General features: G+C 45.3%; 2 protein-coding genes across 49 annotated transcripts; one reads left to right on the forward strand and one right to left on the reverse strand.

Annotated features, from left to right (window-relative positions):
* Window positions 1–558: 558 nt before the first annotated feature.
* LOC119551032 (patronin) lies at window positions 559–17,976 on the reverse strand. Of its 48 annotated transcripts, none has more exons than XM_037860094.1 (24): window positions 17,838–17,976; window positions 16,715–16,943; window positions 13,580–13,891; window positions 13,426–13,514; window positions 13,227–13,362; window positions 12,916–13,166; window positions 12,751–12,851; window positions 11,688–11,840; window positions 10,728–10,835; window positions 10,245–10,481; window positions 9,726–9,788; window positions 9,225–9,510; window positions 8,767–9,139; window positions 8,598–8,699; window positions 8,208–8,354; window positions 5,812–7,521; window positions 5,358–5,594; window positions 5,095–5,293; window positions 4,803–4,877; window positions 4,482–4,553; window positions 3,864–3,971; window positions 2,702–2,896; window positions 1,548–1,830; window positions 559–1,481 (listed from the first exon to the last, which is right to left on the reverse strand). In XM_037860094.1, exons 2-24 carry the CDS (start codon window positions 16,742–16,744, stop codon window positions 1,337–1,339), a joined length of 5,412 nt encoding a protein of 1,803 aa, XP_037716022.1. In that variant the 5' UTR covers window positions 16,745–16,943; window positions 17,838–17,976; the 3' UTR covers window positions 559–1,336. The 48 variants fall into 48 exon arrangements, with proteins under 48 accessions (XP_037716022.1, XP_037716029.1, XP_037716025.1 ...); XM_037860101.1 differs by lacking the exon at window positions 17,838–17,976 and adding an exon at window positions 17,582–17,747 and having other exon boundaries at window positions 5,812–7,422; XM_037860097.1 differs by lacking the exon at window positions 17,838–17,976 and adding an exon at window positions 17,582–17,747 and having other exon boundaries at window positions 5,812–7,518.
* A 1,264-nt stretch (window positions 17,977–19,240) lies between these two features.
* LOC119550939 (eukaryotic translation initiation factor 3 subunit B) lies at window positions 19,241–22,157 on the forward strand. Its single transcript, XM_037859964.1, has 4 exons — window positions 19,241–19,427; window positions 19,553–19,868; window positions 19,928–21,480; window positions 21,785–22,157. Exons 1-4 carry the CDS (start codon window positions 19,313–19,315, stop codon window positions 21,871–21,873), a joined length of 2,073 nt encoding a protein of 690 aa, XP_037715892.1. The 5' UTR covers window positions 19,241–19,312; the 3' UTR covers window positions 21,874–22,157.
* Window positions 22,158–22,172: the final 15 nt, after the last annotated feature.

Consider the following 22,172-nt stretch of genomic DNA (forward strand, 5'->3'; position numbering starts at 1 on the left):
CCTGATCCCCCGAATTTCACCGATCTGCTCGGAATCATTCCATAATGGCGGTTCATAGTTGGATTATGTTCTATTAGTTTTTGTTTTACCCTCACTTCGCTATCTAACGTCAATCGTTTTGAAATACATGCGGCGTGTGAAATACCTTTCGGATATTAGAGTAATATCGGTTTTGTAAACAAGTGAGAGAGCCAGCGGATTTACGCAATAAATTATAAGATAGCAGCGTGGATTGATCGATCGCTTTATTTATAAAACAGGATGAGTGTGGGGTGTTAGGGACTAAGGTGCAAGCAGGTGCATCGAACGGTTGAGCGGTCTAAAAAGTGATCATTGAACAAAGTTAAAAGTAAGGTTGATGGCAGTTACACAAGTCAATTCCAGCCAGCCTCAACATAGGAAGCAAATGCATTCGAAAGGGTTCTCTAATCGTTAGGAGTGCAATACAATTTGTGAAGTTTTTTTTAGAGTCTGACTGCTCGTCGTGCATCTGACTTTGCCAAAGAAATCTAAAAGAACAATGGATTTCCGTTTCAGCAGTCAAAAGTCTTTTTCTGGTTGTATAGATATAGATATCTTTAAATATTAGTTGTATTATTATTCCTTTTTAAATACGCATAAAAAGTAAGTATTAATTAGTGTTAAAATAAATAGCTAGTGGCATTAAAATTAGTTTCGACTTTGGCTGCGGCCCATACACGATTTCATATCCGCCTGCCTAAGGCAAAGAAAAAATTTCACATGAATAACTTCATAACAATATAAAACAAATTAATAAAAAGGATTTTCTACATTTGTTCCTCATACTCGTCGTTCAGCGGAGCGTTCTGTTTGCAAACAAAAATACATTCATTCAAAATTCCATTACATTCTTTTGGCTTTCGAGTGTGCTCTGCTGTGTTATTTCTACTTGTTATCTGTATCTGATCTGTTCCTTGTTTACATTTAGATGGTTCTCCTACTGTTTCAGGCTTGCGTGAACAATAAATTCTTAGGCTGGATATATGCATTTATATTCAAAATAAATATTCAATCGCATTGTATTAATCACTACAATATTTTCCGTAAATTCCGATTTCTTGTCCTTCAAACATGTGCAAATAGTAAGTAGCCGTATATATGCCCCGATGAACACCAAAACCCGCGATCTACAGAATAACTTTCGGTATATGTTTTGTTATGTTTCCATAGATGTCTTAATGCGCAAACTTGTAGAATAGTGTTGTTCCGACCAAAACGGCGCCAGGCGCCCGTTGGCCCAACTGCTCCACCGCTGCTGCCGCCTCCTCCTTGCATCCGAGCCGATGGACGCCGTTCAAAATACCCTGCCCGCCGCTTAGATAACAAGCGCCATGTCCTTTTTGCTGGGCAACTGCACCCGCTTGCCCTGCCACAGGGAATTGTGTATTGTGAAGGCGTCGATGGTCACCGTCAGATGCTTTGTGTGCACTTGCGAGAAGCACTTGCCTCCTGAGTTGTATCTGCAAGGAAGGGGATGTATTGGGCTTAACAAATCCCATAAGAAGGGATCTTCTGGGATCACTTACTTGAAGAACTTGTCGAACATCACCTCGTCGACTTGACTAGGCCCAGTGCCATACAGCTTCGTTACCTGGTCCGTTTCGGGCTGGTAGCTGTAGAGGGCGCGGAACTGGCAGCCCGCATCCCGGAAGAGTACCAGAAAGTGCTTCGCCTCCGAGCGCGCAATCTTCTCCAGCACTTTCTGTTTGGCCTCGCGGTTGACAACGCCGGGGAAAACGCAGTATTCAACGGCGTTCAGGATAATCCCACGATTCGATTTGGCCGCTGGTTGTTTATAGAGTTTAGGACCTGGGAATGCAAGTCAGACAAAGTTAGAGCACTCGAAAGTATACTCGAACACTTTTCTACTTTTTGGTGGCAATGGCAAGCTTCTAAATCGTAAATTCTTCTAGTTAGTTAATCAAAATGCAGGCTACGTACAAGATTAAATACTAAACATTGGGTGAATCTACGGGATCCACAGTTTAGATACTTGGAAATACTATATAACATATTAAAATTCATTTTTCAAAAGAAACAAAAAACTTTCTCACAAAATGTAATGAAATCATAAGTTAAATGCAGCCTGTCTTAAGTTTCTATTACATACAAATAAACTATAAACTTAAAAGCAAAATATTTAAAAACAAATAAAAACTTAACAGTAGTGCTTGCAATTTAGTTTTTAGTATTGCAAAGTGAAGCTGTTAATCGGGCCAATCTGGATTTATGGATTAGAAAGCTCTTGCGGTGTTTTTAAATCACTAAGAACACATTTTTTGGGATACATTTGACCATCGAAAGTCGTGGATTTGACGACGCTAGGGAACGTAACAAGTGGACAAACGAAGAATCGGATTCTACAGACTGTCGCAGCCCTCTAGAACTTGTATATCTATGTAGAACTCATATGTATGTCGAATAAATAAAATGCACTCTGCACAAAGTAAGCCAATTCGTAATGAATGAACAAACGGAAAAACAATTAAACTGAAAACTTTGAAATCATAATGATGCGTTCCAACTTAGGTAGTACTGATGCAGGTGATGACCAATGGTGTATGGATTGGTGGAAGGTGATTATATAACTGAGGGTTGATTTGAAGTATTGGTATGGCATGTATGGTTTGGTTTTGTTTGTTTTTTTTTTTGGAAGACGAGAGAGAGAGAGGATACAAACCCGAATATTCCATGTTCAAATTCGGAGTTAAAGAGAAATCGCTGGATCCATCATCAAATCCGCGACGTTTCGATATCAAACCTGGCGGCAAAGAGCCCGGTCCGGAGGGAGATGGCATATGCCTACCTGAAGCGCCCATTCCCATTCCAGGCGACGGAGCACGCCTCGGCGGAGTGGCGCGTCCCAGTCCCGAATCTGTGTCTAACCGGCAAGCAAGAGAGCAGGGTGGAGTCCGTGTCAATCGAGGCATTCAGCGGGCATTCGGTCACATGCACAAAACAGATCGGATCGTATTGGATCAGAATGGGATCACCCAGTCCATGCAGGTGGTGGAATCATTCGATGGATGCGTTACGATGCGTTTTTGTTAGTCACCAGTCACGTGGATGGATGGCGAATTCGATGAGTTCGTTTTATTCGGTTAATATTTGATAGTATTTTTGGTTGGTCAATTTCAAGAATCGTTTTTTTCAGACAGGTTTGAGTTGAAAGAAAGAGAAATAAAAGAAGAGAATGTGTGCACAAAATTTAGTTAAGCAATTTCGTAGAACTCTTAATAGCTAGTTGATCGTGATCTGGATTAAAATCGAACAAATGTACTGATTAGTGTGGCGGTGCAGATGTTTGAGTGAGTGTTTTTGTGCTAGTGTACCATCCCTATATTGTATGTATATGTCACAAGTGGAGTAAGCAAATTCGATCGATTGAAAGTATGCCAGAACCAGTTGCGAATTTTAAGCTGTAGAAACCAACCACAGTCCCCGCAAATCAGCTGACGAACACAAGAAAGCTTGAGAAGGGACCAGACCACCACCACAACCACCGCATCATGGTAAGGAGCTCGGGGAAACCGAATCATCGCAGTGAAAGGTTAAAAACTAAAATCGCAAAACAGCAAAGAATTCAAATATGTACATTAAAATGAAGACAAGAGTACAGAAAATGAAAGTAAATTACTTATCACCACCAAAGATACCAGAACCAAAGTACAATAACAAGTCAAAGCAAAAGATACCACTAGATACCATCCGAAATCAATAGAAAGTAGCAGACAGGTAAATACTTAGTTGGATAGAGAGTAGAGTAGAGTATTGGGATAACAGAGAAAGGTAAAGGTAACAGGCAGGCAGCTTGATTGTTGCTGCTGTGGAACGCTTCTTACCGCACAGATTCATTAGCGAATTGGACTTTCGGCCCCGGAAATTAAGCGTGCTGCCCTTAGCGACGGAGATACGCGACAGAGTGCGGCCCCTTTCTACGCCGGCTGGCTCTGAAATCAGGTCAAGTCGGGTCACGCAAGACGCGAGCCGAGTGCATCAGTATACATGATTCTTATCCATTCGCAATTCGTTAACACAAATGAATGGGTGGCACAAAATGAGGTACAAATATCGTAAATCAAACTTATCGCCCAGGACCCCCAAAACCAAAATTCATCATTTTAAATAGCATCCCCAAAAACCAGTTAACTAAAAGTAAAAAAAAAAATGTACTATATATATCCTCAACCACGCCTCAGGTCCATTATTCTCCTCATCAGGTGCAGTCTTTCTGGCAGTGCATTATATTAGTTGAGGTTGTATGCAGGTAGCTGTTAGCCATATATCAGTAATTCAACCAAAATAAAAAACTTGTTAGTTAAAGACAAACCATAAAAAACTGGAAGCGCTTGAGCGTAACTTTCGTTTCATTTTTTAGCGTGTTCGAATGCGAATTTTGTGGAAGTATAACAAAGGAAAACAAAAAAGAGAACTTAGTGGGCGTGTTATCCATCACCAACCTCTGGAAGTTTTGTACGATCCCCGTCGTCCAATCGGAGTTGAACTTGTACTGGGATAATCATCGGGTGACTCTGTTTGAACGAGATTAGTTGTTATGGCTTATCAAATAGGTGTCCAAATACCAGTTATTTTTAAGTTAACTTAGAACTACAATCAAGTCGAGGTGCAATTCAAATCGTTAGATTATAAGACCCATCTACCGGAAAAGTACCATAAAATCAATCAACTTAAAGTGTAACTAAGCATGCATAACTTAAATAAAACTACAAAGGATGAAATAGACAATGCAATGAGCGTAAAATAATAAAAACATAAATTACCTTTTACAGTGAGGGAGTCTTGCGAGCCCCTGTAGTAATCTCTTTTCATTGAATTTGAGCTTAGTTGACCGTAGCCTGTTCAGTTCAAATTCAAAACGAAAACAAAATATCAACAAATTAGCGGTAGGCAGAGGGATAAACCAAATCATTATATAGGTGGGTGTAAAGCAGGTAAATCAAATTAGAAAACACAAAAGATAAGAGTACTTTCGGCACGCCGAATATCTTATAAACTTGGAATCGACTGTTGTGAGTTGCAAGTTCGGCTTTTTAACCCCGGTTAGCTGCTCACCGGTTAGATTCGAGCTTGAGCCTTTCTTGCCCCGACTAGAGATGCTCGAAGCCTCGCTGATGTCCACGCTGGCATCGTCCACGTGGATCGTCTTGGGCCTGGGACGCGTGGTGCGCTGCTGCCTCAGTCGCGGAGTCGTTGAGGTGGATGAATGGGGTTGCAGTTTCACATGCAAATCGGGCCGATCCAGGGTTTTACCCTATGGAAGAATTCAAACATTGGGTTACAGATTTATATTTCTTTTTTTGCGACTGTTGTCGTACCTCTCGCTCGGCCTCTTCGATGGCTTTCTTGAGTCTGTGCTGTTCCAAAATGGCCGCTCGCCTAGCCATTTGCTCTTCCTTCTTCCGTGAACGCTCCTCCTCCTTCTCGCGCTCTTTTTCCCGCTTCTGGGAAGACTCGATCTCCTTGCGCGCCTTGGCCTCCTCCTGCTGCTGGCGACGTTGCAGGGACAGCAGCATGATCTTCTCCTTGCGGCGCTCCATCTCATCGACAGAGTCCTGGAAAGCAAATAAATAGATACGTTTAATATGGGAAGATCTTAAGACACTCATCTGCGACTAACGTGTCTGTTGGATTCTGCGCAGAAGAAATAGAGATAGTTCCTCATTTCAATAATAATAATTGTTTTCTCTGGTTTTTGAATTTCTTTTGCTTTATAACAGTTTTTTCAAATAAATTTTGATTACATTTCCTAAACCAATTTCTGGCACTTACCGGATCCAAGTTGGTGGCATCTGCTCCAATGACCAGTGCCTTGTTTTTTGCCGCCTCTGCGTTGTTGCTGCTCTGCTGGAGTCGCGTGGGCGACATCGGTTGCTGCATCGTTTGCTGCGGTGGCTGGTTGGTCAAATCCTCCAAGAGCCGACGCTCGTTGCCAGTTGGCGAAACTGCTCCCGAGACGGCCAGCTGGCGGAGTTGGATGGGCGGCTCATCGGTGTACTTGTTGTATGTGGCATTCCCGGGGGATTTGACACTGTTGGAGTTGTTTAGGCCATGGATACTGTGCCTGGTCACCGGTTTGCTGTTCACATCCTCACCACCGAACCCAATGTTGTTGTTGTTGTGCAGCTGACTAAGCGATTCACGTTTGAGAGTCGCCTGGTTATCGACGCTGTCCCTGCTTCCCGGCGGAGCCTCCTTTTTGGGCGATCGCTTGGCCCGCAGCGGGGGCTTGGGTCGCTTGGGCTGCTCATCGTCGAAGGAGATGTAGAAGCCCTTCTCAGGCGGTTGGTCGTCGCCGCCGGATGCCGCTGCCATTGCTCGGGGATCCTGGAAGCTGTTGGCTTGGATGGAGGGACGGGAGGGCGAGGGAATGCGGTAGGTGAGATTGCCGCTGGTGATGTTCAGCTTGTTGGAGATCATCTCCCCGCTGTCGTAATCCTCCGAGCTGCTGCCTCGTCCACTGTGCCCCTGCAACCGCTGTTGCTGCTGAAGTTGCTGTTGGTGTTGCTGCTGCTGCTGGTGCACAAAGTCGGAGATGCGCGTGGACTGCATGGATTCGATGATGTTGCGCTCCAGCTCATCCACATCCTCCTCGTCACCGATGAAGCAAATGCTCTGCGGCGCCATCATGTCCTCGTGTTGCATGGGCATCACCATGGGCATTCCCATTTGTTGCGGCGCCTTGGGCGATCGATTGTCGCGCAAATTGGTCAGCGATTGCTGGCGCTGCACGCCATTGGATCCGCTCACCTGACGTTGGCCGTGCTGAGGTGAGGCCTGTACCTGAAACAGGTGCTGTAGCTCGCCACCACCACCGCCTCCGCCGCCCCCTCCTCCGTTCTGGTGCAGCACAAAGCTGCCGGGACTGGGAGCCCCTGCACTCGACGGCGGCCTGTTCATCCAGGTCTGTTTCTGCTTCTGGTGCTGCTGTGTCTGCCAGGCATTAACATCCACCAGAGGCGGCTGGATCTGCTGCTGCTGCTCGTAGGCGGCAGCTGCCGCTGAGTGAGCCCAGGTCCTGCGCTGCGGATGAGCCTGAGGCTGTGGCGACGACTCGTGCAGGTAGAAGTGGTTGGTGGGCTGCCCGTAATCGTCGTATACCACACTGCTCCGATACTGTGGGGCTCCGCCGTAGGGCGAGTGGTTGCTGTGGTTGTTGTACGCCGCACCGTTGTCACTGTAGATGCTCTGCGGCTGCTGCTGTGGCTGCTGCTGCATGTAGTGGGCGGGCTGCGGCGGCGACATATACTGCCCGTGCTCGTTGACGTACTGCATCGGCTGGGGCATCGCCATCGGCTGTGGCTGCTGATGCTGGTGCTGCTGCTGGTAGGGATCGCGGCTGGGCGGACGGGAGCCGTACGCACTGACTGGAGCATTGTAAGCCTGCGGAAGATGCGGCGATGAACCAAAGCTTTGCTGCATGGGTCTCGGCTGCTGGTAATGGTGATCGGCCAGGTGCTGCTGCGACCCGTAGGTCTGCTGCTGTGGATGCAGTTAGTGAGGATTGCGTGTGGGCAGGTGGCGAGTTGCAGATTTCAAGTGTTGCGTGTGTTGCAGGGTAACAAAAATAGAACAAGTAGTTAGTTAACAAACGAGCATTGAATGATATCCTTTCCCAATTCTTAACTAGTAATAAACAATCATTATCGGGATACGCTGGGCGCTTGTGGTTAAGAATGAGGTTAGTGATTACAGCATTTATAGATTACTTAGGAAGAGCCTTTAATATACGATTGTCGACCATATTTATTTAAAAAAATAGTAGAATTTCATTTCAGGAATCGCTAATGATTGATTTGTAATCGAAAGAGATCGGAAAATATGTGAAATCCTTTTTTTAATATGATTTTCAATACGACGATTGGTTAAACTTATTTGTATCCTTATTCACTTCAACCAGTAAAGGAAGGCGTAGACTGATGTTTACATATTAGCCGACGTCAGTAGTCAACAATTAAAGACATTTAAGTATTATTCAGTAATCAAAAACTTGTATAATCGTTTGTCAAAATTCCAGGCGGATTTAGAGTGTAATCACTAATCAGTTCTTAAAGAGCCAGCCAGGGACAACACAAAACAATAAGCATTCCACATCCATCGTTAATATGCGCGGCTGCTGCTGTGAGGTAGAGGCACTTGGTCGGGGATGTGGTGGGCGGATGGATTACCTGGTTCAGCATGTTGGCTATCTGCTGAGCCTGCATCAGCTGCTGGGCCTGCAGGTGCTGAGCCTGCATCTGACTTTGCTGGGTGGCCAGGCGGTGAATATCCTGCTGAATGTCCTGCAGATTCATGTTCATGATGGCGATACTTTGCTGCTCGTTCCACATCCGGGCGATTAGGTGGTAGGGTTATTGTTGTTTGGTGGGTTAATGGGCGTGTTTTGTGTTGTGTTGTGTAAGTGTTGCGTATGAGTTTGTGTGGATGTTGAAGCAGGCACAGACACAAAATGGGGGTAAAAGAGAGACACAGGCGTTAGACGATAATTCTCTGGCACTCGGAGGATTGGTTAGAGGAGGAAGGGGGCATTAACAGGTAGCAAAACAGGTCACACCCACCTGGTACTTGTCCAAGTCAACGGGATCCATGTCAGGCGTGCGCTTCGATTCGTTGCTCATGGTTTCCCACTTCATCACGTCCGGACACGACTCCAGATCCTCCTGCGAATACATCGAGATAAGTTTCTAGATAAGTTACCAAGCTCAAAGCTAATGATTCAAAGCCTACCTTCTCCTGGTGCCGCAGCAAGGCCATCTCGATCTTGCGCTTGTCCTGCTCTATGCGCCGCCGCTTCTCCTCCAGCTTCATCCTGATTGTGGACAGCTTGCTGGCATTCTCCAGCGATCGCATGTCGTCGTCTCCCACATCCAACTGCCAGGCAGCGGGACTCGCTGGCATGCTGCTCGTTGAGGATTTGCGCACGGGAGTGCTCTCCGGGTCGTAGCCACTGGTGGAACGGGTGTCGTTGTAGGCATCCGGTGTCATGCCACTGTTGCTGCTGTAGTCTTTGTCGCTGGAATGTTGCTTGTGCCTTGCCACCGGCAACGGGCTGCCCGTATTCGAGAGATTGTGCGACGAAACCGTGGGCACATTGTCGACACTATCGATAAGGAAGTAAGGGGATCTTTGTTATCAACCACAATTCTTTTCGATTTACAATACAATTTATCGGTTAGATGACTCACCTGACTTGCCGGCGCATCGAATACTTTTCCGTTTCGCGATCCTGCTTCTCAGAGCCCGAATCCGTATCATAGCCCAGTTGCAAGGTGCCTCGGGCATCGGCAATCGAAGATCGCACGGCCACAGCGGGTTCAACTGGATATGCACTGCCCACGCTGGTGTTGGACAACTTACGTTCCCTGTCGCGTTCGTACCGCCCTAGGGTATTCAGCTGATCCTGGGAGCCGCCAAAGTTCTCGATGGTCAGCTGGGAGTCCTCGCTGGAAGAATTCCTGCGCGAACGACGACCTGAAAGTTCAGAAAAGTGTTATCGAACTGAAACTGAAAGAAAACCACAACACTAATGGATCAGGAGAGAGATCAGCTTTGAAGGACATGTAATAAAGCCAAACTGAACCATAACACAAATTAAATGGCATTCAAATCAACGCACAAAAATGGACAACTACAACTACATTCGGCTACAACGATTCTGGGTCAACAGTGGCTGTGTTGGCTCATACCTGCAAAGCTTGGCCGGCGGCTCTGTTCCCAGTTACTTGGTCGACCCGCAGCGACAAAATCGCCTGTTCGTTTTGATACGATAGCAAAACAAAAAGATTTAAATAAAAAAGAAGATTAAATAAATTAAATTAAATAAATAATACATAAAAATAGGGAACAGACTTGCATGTGGCACAAACGAAAATCATTTTAAAAGTTAAGGGCCAATTTCTCAATGTCAAGAGTTAGCATGAATTTATATTGCTTGGAAGGACAAAATAGTTTTCTCAGTGGGACTAGAAAATAACCTCTGGTTAAAGGTTTTTAGTTATATAAGCACTAGAATGATGTTGAGAAACTGAATGCTTCCGAAATGCAATTAAACTTAACGGCGAAAGATAACTTGACATTGAGAATTCGGCGCTTAACAAACTGGGATTTCCGATATCGCAATTGACAAGTTCCCACACGTTTTTCCGCCACATACAAGACGTCAAGTCTAAGAAAGCAAAAATGAACTGCTAGCAAGCTGGGCAAACCTCTCTCGTCCGCCTTCGACTCGACATTGGTCTTTTCTTTAGCCTGGCGCAACCGAGCCGGAACCAAGGGCTCCTGCTGCTGGATTTGGAGCTGCGACTGGGACGGGTGTTGCTGCGGTGCCTGCTGGTGGTATTGCTGCTGTTGCTGCTGCTGGTGTTGCTGATGGAGCTGCTGCTGCTGCTGCGAGTGCATGGAGGCGAGTGTGGTGATGCCACGCGACTTGTGCACCACGAAGGCTGCACGTTGCGGACCGGCGGGATCAGCGGGGAGCAGTTGCAATGGTTGGTGGTTAAGCGGGTGTACGGGTCGGTGGGTGGTGAAAAGAAAAGTTACAAAATTTAAATTTAATCATAAACCAATAAAATGTTAAGATTTTGTGTCTGTTGTGCATGTCAAAAGCAAACAGAAACGCAGACAAACTAAATGTAAATAAATACGGGTAGACATATAATTAATTAACAATAATAAACGAAATATATTACCTTCGGCATGATTATTACCATCGAAATTATTTGACTGAACCGTCTGGTACTCGTTGGGCGGGGTTGATCTGCGATTTAAGCCACCGCCAAATGAATTCGAGTGCGGAACTAAATACACGAAAATTCACAAAAAACGGAAAAAAAGAAAACGTAAATGAATAAAATCAATTTGTTCAGCTTGCGAGGTAAATGAACTTGAATATTTCGGTTGGTTATTCATTGACTCGTTGCATCGGAAGCGGGCAAAAGCAAACAACACAATTCGAAAGCAGAAACAAGGTGAATCGCAGTCCGTGGATGGGTTATGGATGTGGCCAAGTGAGCTGAGAAGTCCCAGTCCCCCATGAACTCTGTAATTATCCCCAAGGGAAGTCTGTCTGCCAGGTGACTAACGCACAGCACTTTCACTCTCTGGAACATGGAATTCTGACACACCAGAACCAAGTATTTTGGTTTAGCTATAGCACCAAACATTCATGATCGCTATTTACATAGACATGTTTTCCAGTTCACCCATGGTTCCCGGTTTACCCGATTTCTCTGCTAAATGGGTCAAGTCATGTTCAGTCATGGTGCTTAGAGAATTATGATGACAAAATGCAGTCTCTAAAGTACAACAATTTCTACTGATTGATCTGATGAGAGTGGTGCACTTATTACAGACATTACAGAGCTTCGGTTTCTGTGCATCGTGTGAGAGACATTACTTGGTACTTAGTCTATATTAAAATGCATATCACATGATTATAAATCGATCTCTTTGGCTAAACACCAAGGAATAATCAATGAAGCAAACAAACGAACAAACAAACAAACTCAATGTGAGCAGAACAAGCAAAGAAAGAACAAACATATGGAAATGGAAACACATTCATGAACAAACGAAGGAGGAAAAATTGAGATTTGGGATATTTTGGGGTACATAGAAAATGCTCGGATACAAAAAGTTTGACTTAAAACCTTGGAACGGTGGTCGATTCTGAGGCGAGCCCACTGGCGGCTGGTCGAGATCGCTGCGCAGATCGGGAATGGGTGTGACGGGCTGTACAGTGAGCCCCCTTCGATGGCAGATCCCGTGCTCATTGGCGCCCAAAGTGCGCCGGGCGATGACATCTGGATATCGTCGAGTCGAGTCGGGATTGGATTGGAGAGCGGATCAATCGAGAGTCACATAGCACATTGTACGTAGTGTGTTTTATTTTGGGAAGTGTATAGATGTGGTTGGTGTGTTTAGTGTGGTTAGAACCCAAATTATTGGTGGATTGTTTGTGGTTACGAGTGGCAAGAGGAAGCGTTTGCACATAAACAAAGAAAGAGAATCAAGTACAGGTTTGATTTATTCGATTTGGATTGGATTTCACTACTTTTGTTGGTGGGGTCGGGTGAATGCTAAGATGATGAAAGATTACATATGATTCCATGTCAATTTCTCGGTGGACTCGGTGGTTAACAAACGAAAACAACCGCAGGAACTATACAGAAACATAAATAAGATTTAGCTAAATTTCTGTGGTTTCACTGACAGATCTTTTCCTAAAAGGTGCTTTGCGGTTGATCTTAAACTGAGACTTATTTGCGGGCTTATCAACGAAATCTACGAGCTGTGAAGCGCTCTAAATTCCTACCTAATAAACTTTCTGTGACTAATTGATGAATGCTTTTACCCTTTGTTGACTTTTGATATGAGTTGATTCACTCAAAATTCCAGCTGAGTGCAATTCTAAAAAGGCTTTTATGGATTTCCTCGCACTATGACTAATTTATTTCTCATTTCTTTGGTGACCAATTCTTAATTAAATCAAGAGTAAAAATTAAAGCAAATCATAGGGAAAACGAAGACAAAACTAAATGCAAACAAGGATACTTCGGATACAATTGGACAACAATATGCATGCCCCGGACTGATATTCAAACACAGGCAGGCCAATCGTTTGGGGGTTGAGATCAGGGAACTTGGGGGGGTAGATGCGATGCGGTGCAGAGTTTTGGGAATGAATACTCGACAAAGAAACGATCCACTTACCCTGACCATCCATGCCGGGGTAGCAAACACACTTGGCTGGGTGTATCTCGAACAGATTGAATAGGTCCGTGAGCAGCAGTACCAGATTCAGTTTCATGGATCTGAAATAAAAAGATATCGTATTAATGGAATACTTGGTTTAAGTGGGGGACAAGTGGTAGCTACCCGCGCATATAGGTCACATCCTCGGGCGTCATGTGGAAGACGCTATATGGCAGATGCTTCTGCGAGAAATTGCACACCAGCAGGATGTTGTGGATCGAATCCTCGACGGCCGGCAGATAGTTAATCCGCACACTCGTCCACGGCACCACCTTTGGGCAGTAGTACGAGATGAGCAGTGCCAAGCAGATGCCATCGCACAGATCCTGGAAGTCCCTTACAGGCGGTATATCCGGCGTCTGCAGACGAGAGCCCTGTGGTTAATTTGTAAATTAGTTAGGATGGGATGGAGACTAAGGGGAGTGGTAACCCACATTATCATCGGGCAGTCCGGCGTCCACCTCCTTGATAATGCGCTTCTTGAGAGCGGCGCAAGCATGTGAAATCCAGCCCAGCAGAGCTTGCTCGTAGGACTGGCCAGGAGGCGCCTGATAGTTGTTGCCAGATATTCTGAAGGAGTTATGATGACAATGATTACTATATGTAGTTAATAATATCAGTCAATTGAGTCACCTTCGTATGGCCGCCATGACGCGGTCACCCGACGATATTTCCTTCGCATACAAAACCATCAGCGATTCTATCACAGACATGTGGGCGTTCTGAAAGCGATAAAAGCGAATCAATAAATTAGGGAGAGCCCACAAAGATCGACTTTTATACTCACAATTCGCAGCGGATTCGTTTGAATTAATACCGTTTCGGTAATGGGCATGTCCGAGGATTCGGCCACGGGAACTCCCTTGCGCGCTAGCGTCTGTATTATTGACCAGTGGTTCATGCTTTGGTAGTTGGGATCTGAGTACAGATTGGACAGCGTCTGGCAGTAGAGCGTGGCGTTGCCCAGCTCCACGATGATCTGCGGCTTGAGGCGCTCCTGGTTCTCATGGTCGCGGTAGAAGGGCTCCTTCAGGTTGTCCGGCACGCGATTGTTGAAGGCCTTCGAGAGCAGCCACTTGACGGAAGCACGTTGACGAGCCTGCAATGGCGCAATGATGGGAAACAGAGTTAGCGATAATGTGAGAACATTCTGTACAGCAGGTGGCACCCATTCCCATTCCAATTCCAATTCCAGTTCCCACTCCTATTCCGAACCCAAGGCCAAGTTGAGCCTGCGTAATCAATGCTCTACAACTGCATCCTCTGCGGATTGAATGACTGGCCTTTTCTTGGCAATTAACTAGTGCACTCTTAAGTGCTTTTGTATCTGTAGCCCCGATCCCCGCTGCCCATCATCATACCCATCCCCGCAGTTGCCTGCTGCATCTGGTAACCAAGTGAAGCCATGCGTACAATCTTCAATATGAGTTCGATAAACTCGCTCGTGTTTGGCTTGGCGTGCGCCGCCAGCCGCCTTTCATTGTTCTCCCCAACCCTCCCTCGCCAACTCTTTTTGATTTTGGGGCCATAAAGGGAGTGGCCGGGAAGTGAAGGGGCAGCTGGTTGTCCGATGGACGATGGTCACTCAGCATGAAAGACTCCACTCCACTCGCGGGCACACAGCCTGCCTTTTTTCCTGCTCCGTTTTTAGAATCATCTCGAGTGCTGCCATGTTTCGCCAGCCAACCCATTTCTTGTTGCTGCACTCATAATCACAATTCCGCTCTATTCCGAATGGCCTCTTCTTGGTCTAATTGAAACTGGGGGAAAAGCAATCAAAATAAATTCTCAAGAGGGAAACTGTCGCCGTTGCAGATGCGGAAATTGGTTCTATCGGTCGAATCCCATACAAAATATGTTCCTATTTGTGGTATCTCAACGTGAAAACTTAGAAAACATGTGTTTCTATCTGATAAGGAAGGTGTGGAGAAACAGAGGGTCCCCTACTTGCTGTCTATCTTTTGGAATCCCCTTTTAATGTTAGTGGGATTATAATAATGAAGAAAGTAAACATAAAACAGCCGACACCGGTCAACAGTAGAAGATAAGGTAGAAACAGAGAGAGTACCTATACATAGCCGAACCTCGTGTAAAACAATCCATTAATTCTCATATTGCTTTCGGCATGCTTGTCGTTTGGGCTGCAAGACTTCTGTGGTGTCTTTATTATTTGCTTTCATTCCATAAATTTCAAACGGGTTTCTTACAAAATCGTTGCATGAAGTCATCAATAACTATGTCAGAAAATCTCATCGAAGTGGTTCAATTCTTTTGTATACCTGTGTACCTATAGAGCGCTGATCTTGGGCGTTGTTTGGATTAAAAGCTTATTGAAAAATGCCAGAAATAATTTGAGCGCAAAACTGCATTGCCGGGAAACAATATTGGCGTAGGTCGTAGACCGAGCAACTATGCGAATTGGTCAACAGGTGGAGGGAAAACCTGTTTGTTTGCCCAGCCAAGCGCTTTCCACCAAAAGCACAAGAAACTGTCCGCAGCATAATTTGAATGGCCAACGAAACGGAAAAACGGAAAATCTCTGGCTGCACTTTACATTGACTCGCGGAGAAAAATGTCTGAAACTCAAGTTTCAAAAGACCGTGTAAACAATTCGGAGAAATACAATAAATGACGGCTGGTTTAGACGCCCACTATGAATGAGCGCACGATGGATGGATGGATGGCATATTTTTCCTCGAGCATATATATACAGAAAACAAAAACATGACCTAATTATCTACGGTGTAAAATACAAATGACAACTGTGAAAATAAAGTCTAAAACCGGGGATTTAAATTCCTGATTAATTATATGAGATTCTCAGTCCTTACTATTAGAAATACTTGCTTGTTATCATATATCAAAGATAATATAAATTAATAATAACTGAAAACCTTTCCATTCTAAAATATTCATATTAACTCGTGTCTCCCTAAACCCATTCTGGTATGAAGAAATTGAACTAAATTTAAAGTTTAATGATGAATTAATATGAAGAATTATGTGATGCTGACTTCTCGGGATCTTTTTGCTCTGTGCACACACATCGCCTGCATGTGTTTGTAATAAAATTTCAGTTGCTGGCGGTTTTTCAAATGTCACAAATTGAAATTGGCGCGGCTTTATGATTTCATTATCTATCGTTTGTTTTTGGCATTCCATTCCAGAGAACGGGCGGAGATACGATAGCTGGGGTAGAGCTAAGGCTAAAGCTAAATATATAAATACAACAGAGAGTGCCGACGAAGGAAAGCGGCAAGAAGAGAGCGTACCGCTTGAGTCAGCAAGTTGATGTTTGGATGTTTGAATGGGTTTAGCTTTGAGTTATGGTCTATAGTCTGTTTGCTGTCCAAGAATGACTTCGAGCACAACTTTCTAGGGAGTTGTCTGGGGGAAAAGTCGGAGTGGAGTGTACACGCAAGGCCCCAAACCGCGGAGCAGAGTGTTAACGGCGTTTCTCCCTTTTTGCCTGGCTTTCGCATGCGTAAGCCGTTTTTTTTTTTGCTTCTCTATTTTTCATATTTAGCGATTAGGTCATGCAACAGCAGCTAACTGAGAGTGAGAAAAACGATAACAAATGCCCAATCGAAGGGTTTTCCGGCTGTGTACTGCCGTTTTATGAATGGAAGTTTCAGGTATTATTTTCCGATCAGCTCAAGCACACCCCACACACAACTACTACCGGTTGTAGTGGTTTGCATTGGCCGTCGAAACTTAAACCAGTCGAATGAGAATGAATATGAATGGTAAGTAGGTGTCTGTCGGTCGCATACTAAGCGTTACGTTTTTGAGCAGAGCGGCATTACCTCAGCGCACCATTTTGGCCAAGAGAGTAGGTGTTAGCCTCAGTTGGAATGTTAATGAGTGTTGCTTTGTGGTCTCAAATATACATAGGAGAACAGAGGGGAGACCCTCTTCTCACCTGTCGTATTTCCTGTGTTTCGACATCCATGCTGACGGATTTTCCTGCGACGGACGACTCCGGCTCTCCGACGCCCGCCACTTCACTTTCCGCACTTTTTGCACTTTTCACACTCTTTGTTTGCCCACAAAACACACCGCTTTTCCTTTTACCGTGTGTCTCTACCGAGTGCGTGCGTGTGTGTGTGCGAGTGGAGTTTTCTTCACTTTAGGGGGTTTTCACTTGGAGCCTAGACACGTGGAAAAAGAAAACACGATTGGCACTTTGGCAAACAACTTGGAAATCGGAAAAAACAGAACTAATTGCGCACACGCATTGGGCAGCGATTGTTTTCGAGGATGGGGCGGGGCAAGGCAAAAGGGGGATAAAGGGGGGCCAAGGAAAATGTGAATCATTCACAGAGGGCAACGGGCGACGGTGGGCGGGGGGCGGGGCTGCAGTGCGACAATAACAGAGAACACTTTACAGTTGTCTGTTCGCTTTTCTCGAGATGCTGCTGCTGCTGCATCAGCTGTTGCAATTTGTTGGCCTGGCCCAGCCATTTACGCACTTTTCACCTCGCCACAGTCTTCAATCGCCCATACATGGCATAATTAATGTTTTCCCGATCCGTTTTGAGCCATCAAGTTGCCGATTTTCTTTGGGGAACCCGTCGACTTTAGAAAAATGAAAACATTTTCCTTCGCTTCGCACTGTTGTTGTCCGCCGCCCGCTGTTTGCCTCTCTCTCGCTCTCGCTGCGCTGTCAATGCTGCTGCGCGGCACTGTTAGTGTTGTGCTGCTCGCACCCACGGCGAACGAGTGTTGACCGAAAAAGCTGTGTATGTGCGCGCGTGTGTGTGTGAGAGTGAGTGTGGGGCCTACGCACATTTGGGATGTTTTTCGCACTGATTTGCCGCACCGACGACTTTCGCATGCATTTCACACGACCCGCGCTCTTCCCCGACGCATTTTCCAACAGTTCTAATAATACAAATTGGCCTTAAATTGAGGAAATCACGGACACCGATCTGCTCTAAAATCTTACAAATTTTCATTTGACTGTGTGACCGCGCCGATGCAGACGAAAAATACTATCCGGCCTAAAAATACCACTTGAGTTTCAAAAAATACCACTTTAATACCATTTAAATCATAAATGCAGGGTATTTCCGAAACTTTTGAATTGTGTAATTTTAACCAGCTGTTTGTCGAAAGTTACAAATACATATTATATTTGCATTAAAATTTGGAATTTAAAAATCCTGTGAACTGTTAAGCAGTTAAAAATCGGGTTGACAAGTAAAACTGTACCAGTTTTCGTTAGCATTTAAATCACAGCTGTTTGAAAGCCAAATGAAAAAATTCCAGAAATTGAATTGAGTTGAAATAAATTGTTAGTCGCTGTCTTTAACTGCTAAAATTGTGACTTGAGTTTTCAACAATTTAAGCAATACATCAATATTAATTCAACAATTTGAAAATCAAGTAATACAATTCCAGAAATGTTATTGCATTTTGGTCGCTGTCCTTTACTGCTGAAATGATGTCTTGACTTTTTAGCATTTAAATGCACTATGACACTTAATCGTAGCTGGTGGAAAATCAAGCCGGAACCATCACCAGTCTGGCAACGCTGCTAAGTAACATCCAAAGAGGAAGCTTTTAGTTTGCAAATAGATATTTATTGCAAAGAGCAGGCCTATAATCGTAACAACACTCGTGTTTAAAAATTGAGACACTGACAGAATAAAATATATTCGTGAATATACAATGCTAATAGCTTTAATACATTCAAAAATTAACAGATATCTGAAATATTTATCACAATCTGGTCGCCGCGTTGCCAACTCAGATGCCCAGTTGGCCAGACCCACCATTCACACAAAACGACTTTCAATCGCTTTGCCGTGACTGGCAAATGCGGCATCTCACTCTTCCTTTCACACTTTCTGTTTCTTCCATTCTCCATCTTGCATCTCGCTTTTTTACTGACACTTACGTTTTGCCGACACTTACGTTACGTTTTGTAAAACGAAATCACCCCACCTCTAGAGGTGCAGAAACATCGATGTTTGCAGACATCGATGTTTTCCGTAATGGTATAATTTAAAAAATATTGATGGAATTTGTATTAAGACTAGAAAAACAATTCATTTATTCAAGTAATATGCTAAGAAATAAAAATATAAACAAATGTTCAGTCCATTTAGATCATCTTAGATTCTAAAGGGATTACTTTGTAAGGCTTATATAATTTTTGTTAACAAACATAAGTTGGTCAACGATACCGGACTTCAACCAGGTACGGCGATCTGATATTCAAGAACTTATCCATCGCTGAAATTTTCGTCGTGCAAGTAAATAATTAAACATTATTATTAAAAAAATAGGAAAAATGTAAATAATTACAAACCTTTAGCTTGCTTTTATTCTCCTTCTGCCCTAGAAACATCGATGGTCCAAAAAAAACATCGATGTTTTTAGAAATTTGAAAATCATCGATGCATCGATGTTTCCATCGATGTTTCTGCTAGAAATGTTTCTCTAGAAATCACCCCACCTCCCGTCAAATAAAATAAATCGTCCGCCGCGGAAAATTGCGAATAGATCGCCGAAAATGGCCAAGAAGAAAAGCGAGGAGCACTCCGGTGCGGATGCGAACGACAGCGACTACAACGAGGAGCCGAACTTTGAGGATCCGCCCAACTTTGTGGACAATATCAGCGATGAAGGTAAATTTCCCCGACTGCCAGCGCAGCACCAGCACACGCGGCGATCTAACCTCAATCTAAATCCGTGTGCGGTGTGCGAAAGTTTGCATATTTAATTAATATATACATTTGTGATGTTGTTTCAGACCTGCTCGGTGACATGCTCGCCCAGCGCCCGTCGGAGGCGGATGGCGTCGAGAGCGTGGTGGTGGTGGACAACATCCCCAAGGTGGAGCCGGTGCGCTTGGAGAAGCTCAAGTCGGTGATCAACAAGCTCTTCTCGCACTGCGGCGACATCGTCAATGTGGTCTATCCCGTGGACGAGGAGGGCAAGACCAAGGGCTACGCTTTCATGGAGTACAAGCAGGCCAGCCAGGCGGAGGAGGCCGTCAAGAAGCTGAACAACCATCGTCTGGACAAGAACCACACCTTTGCCGTCAATCTCTTCACCGATTTCCAGAAGTAAGCTTGAATTTAAGGAACATAGTTCAAGGCAATTGCTAAAATCCCAATCTTTCTAGGTACGAGAACATCCCGGAGAAGTGGGAGCCACCAACCGTGCAGACCTTCAAGGTACAGAGCGACCTGTACAACTTCATCAATGACCCGGACGCCTATGACCAGTACTGCGTGGCCGCGGAAACCGCTCCCAACTGCGTGCAGGTAGGCTTCTGGCAGAACGTCCTGCCCGAACCCTTCGAGCTGGAGACCCGCGAACGCTTCACCGACACCTTCGTCAAGTGGTCGCCCCTGGGCACGTATGTGGTCACTTTCCACAAGCCCGGCGTCGCCATCTGGGGCGGCAGCAGTTTCCAGAAGATCCAAAAGTTCCCCCATCCCGGCACCCAGTTCGTGGAGTTTTCGCCTTGCGAGAATTATCTTGTCACCTATGGACCCACGCCTACGGGACAGAAGATCATAATCTGGGACATCCGCACCGGAGCCGAGAAGCGTTCGTTTGTGGCCGATGGCATGTCGGTGCTGTCCATGTTCCGCTGGTCGCACGACGATAAGTTTGTGGCCCGTATGGGCGAGAACTCGATCCACATCTACGAGACGCCCTCTTTCTATCTGCTGGACCTAAAGTCCATCAAGATTCCCGGCATTCGGGGCTTCTCGTGGTCGCCCACGGACAACGTGATCGCCTACTGGGTGGAGGAGCAGAACCAAATACCCGCCCGCGTCACTCTGATGGAGATCCCCAAGAAGCGCGAGACCCGCAACAAGAACCTTTTCCATGTGGCCGACTGCAAACTGCACTGGCAAAAGTCCGGCGACTACCTGTGCGTCAAGGTGGATCGCTACTCTAAGTTGAAGAAGGACAAGAAGGACCTGGACGTCAAGTTCCTGGGCATGTTCTACAACTTTGAGATCTTCCACATGCGCGAGAAGGAGATTCCCGTGGACTCTGTGGAGATTCGCGAGCTGATTCTGGCCTTCGCCTGGGAGCCCATTGGCAACAAGTTCTCCATCATCCACGGCGAACCCAACTCCTCCAACGTGAGCTTCTACGAGGTGAACAAGGGCGTGAAGCCCAGTTTGGTGAAGCGCCTCGAAAAGAAATCGTGCACCCATCTGTTCTGGTCGCCACGCGGCCAGTTCATCGTGATGGCCAACCTCACCATGGGAACCTTTGAGTTTGTTGACTCCACAAACGACTACATCATCAGCGCGTCTCCGGATCACTTCCGCGCCTCCGAGGTCGAATGGGATCCCACTGGACGCTACGTTGTGACTGGAGTCTCTTCCTGGAAGGTAAAGGAGGACACCGGCTTTAACATGTACACGTTCCAGGGTCGCATCATCAAGCGCACCATTCTCAAGAACTTCGTGCAGTTCTTGTGGCGCCCGCGTCCTCCCACCCTGCTCGGCGAGGAGAAGCAAAAGGAGATCAAGAAAAACCTGAAGAAGTACTACGCCGCCTTCGAGCAGAAGGATCGCCTGCGCCTCACCCGCGCCTCCAAGGAGCTGCTCGAGAAGCGCTCCCAGCTGCGCGAGACCTTCATGGAGTACCGCAACAAGCGCATCGCCGAGTGGGTGGATCAGAAGAGTCGTCGCGTCATGCTGCGTGGACGTAAGTATTTTGTAGAATATCTATTTACCGCATACCTTATACTTCGCATAGATTTTCATTAAGAGGGATTCTTATAGAACCGTTGTATCAAACAGGTTAATTAATATTTTAAATAATTTCAAAGACCTTTCCCGACATTGATCGCCATTTTATCAATATTTGTGTCGGTTCTAGAAGGTAATTGAAGATCGATCTCAGATAGTGTGTAACGTAACATAGGACATTTCATAGAGGACTGGGTTGATAGAAATGCATACATTATTGATTATGTACATTATTGAAATGAATTTCTTTTTTCCAACAGATGTGGATACAGACAACTTGGAAACTGATGAAGTGGATGAAGAGATTGTTGAATTTTTAGTCAAGGAAGAAGTCACCCTGCTGGAGTAGACGACCCCCTTCACGCCACACATAACGCTGTCGTCCCCTGCCTCCTTCGAAGCGATCCTGTCGCCTCACATTTCGTGTCCGGGACGCGTCTACGTCCTGGTTGATGCCAGGACCCTAATTCATTATTCAAACCGGTAGCACGCGTCTGCTTGCAAACAACTCTAAGCGGAACCTTTGCCTATACATACAAAATACGAATTATAAGCCCCAAAAGTAAACTTCAACAAAATCAGCACTTGCTAAAATAACATAAACACCTAATTAAATGACCTTTATTAAGCACACCCCTTCATCCAGTA

This window comes from Drosophila subpulchrella, chromosome 2R, assembly GCF_014743375.2.
Source record: "Drosophila subpulchrella strain 33 F10 #4 breed RU33 chromosome 2R, RU_Dsub_v1.1 Primary Assembly, whole genome shotgun sequence".
Taxonomy (NCBI): Eukaryota; Metazoa; Arthropoda; class Insecta; order Diptera; family Drosophilidae; genus Drosophila; species Drosophila subpulchrella.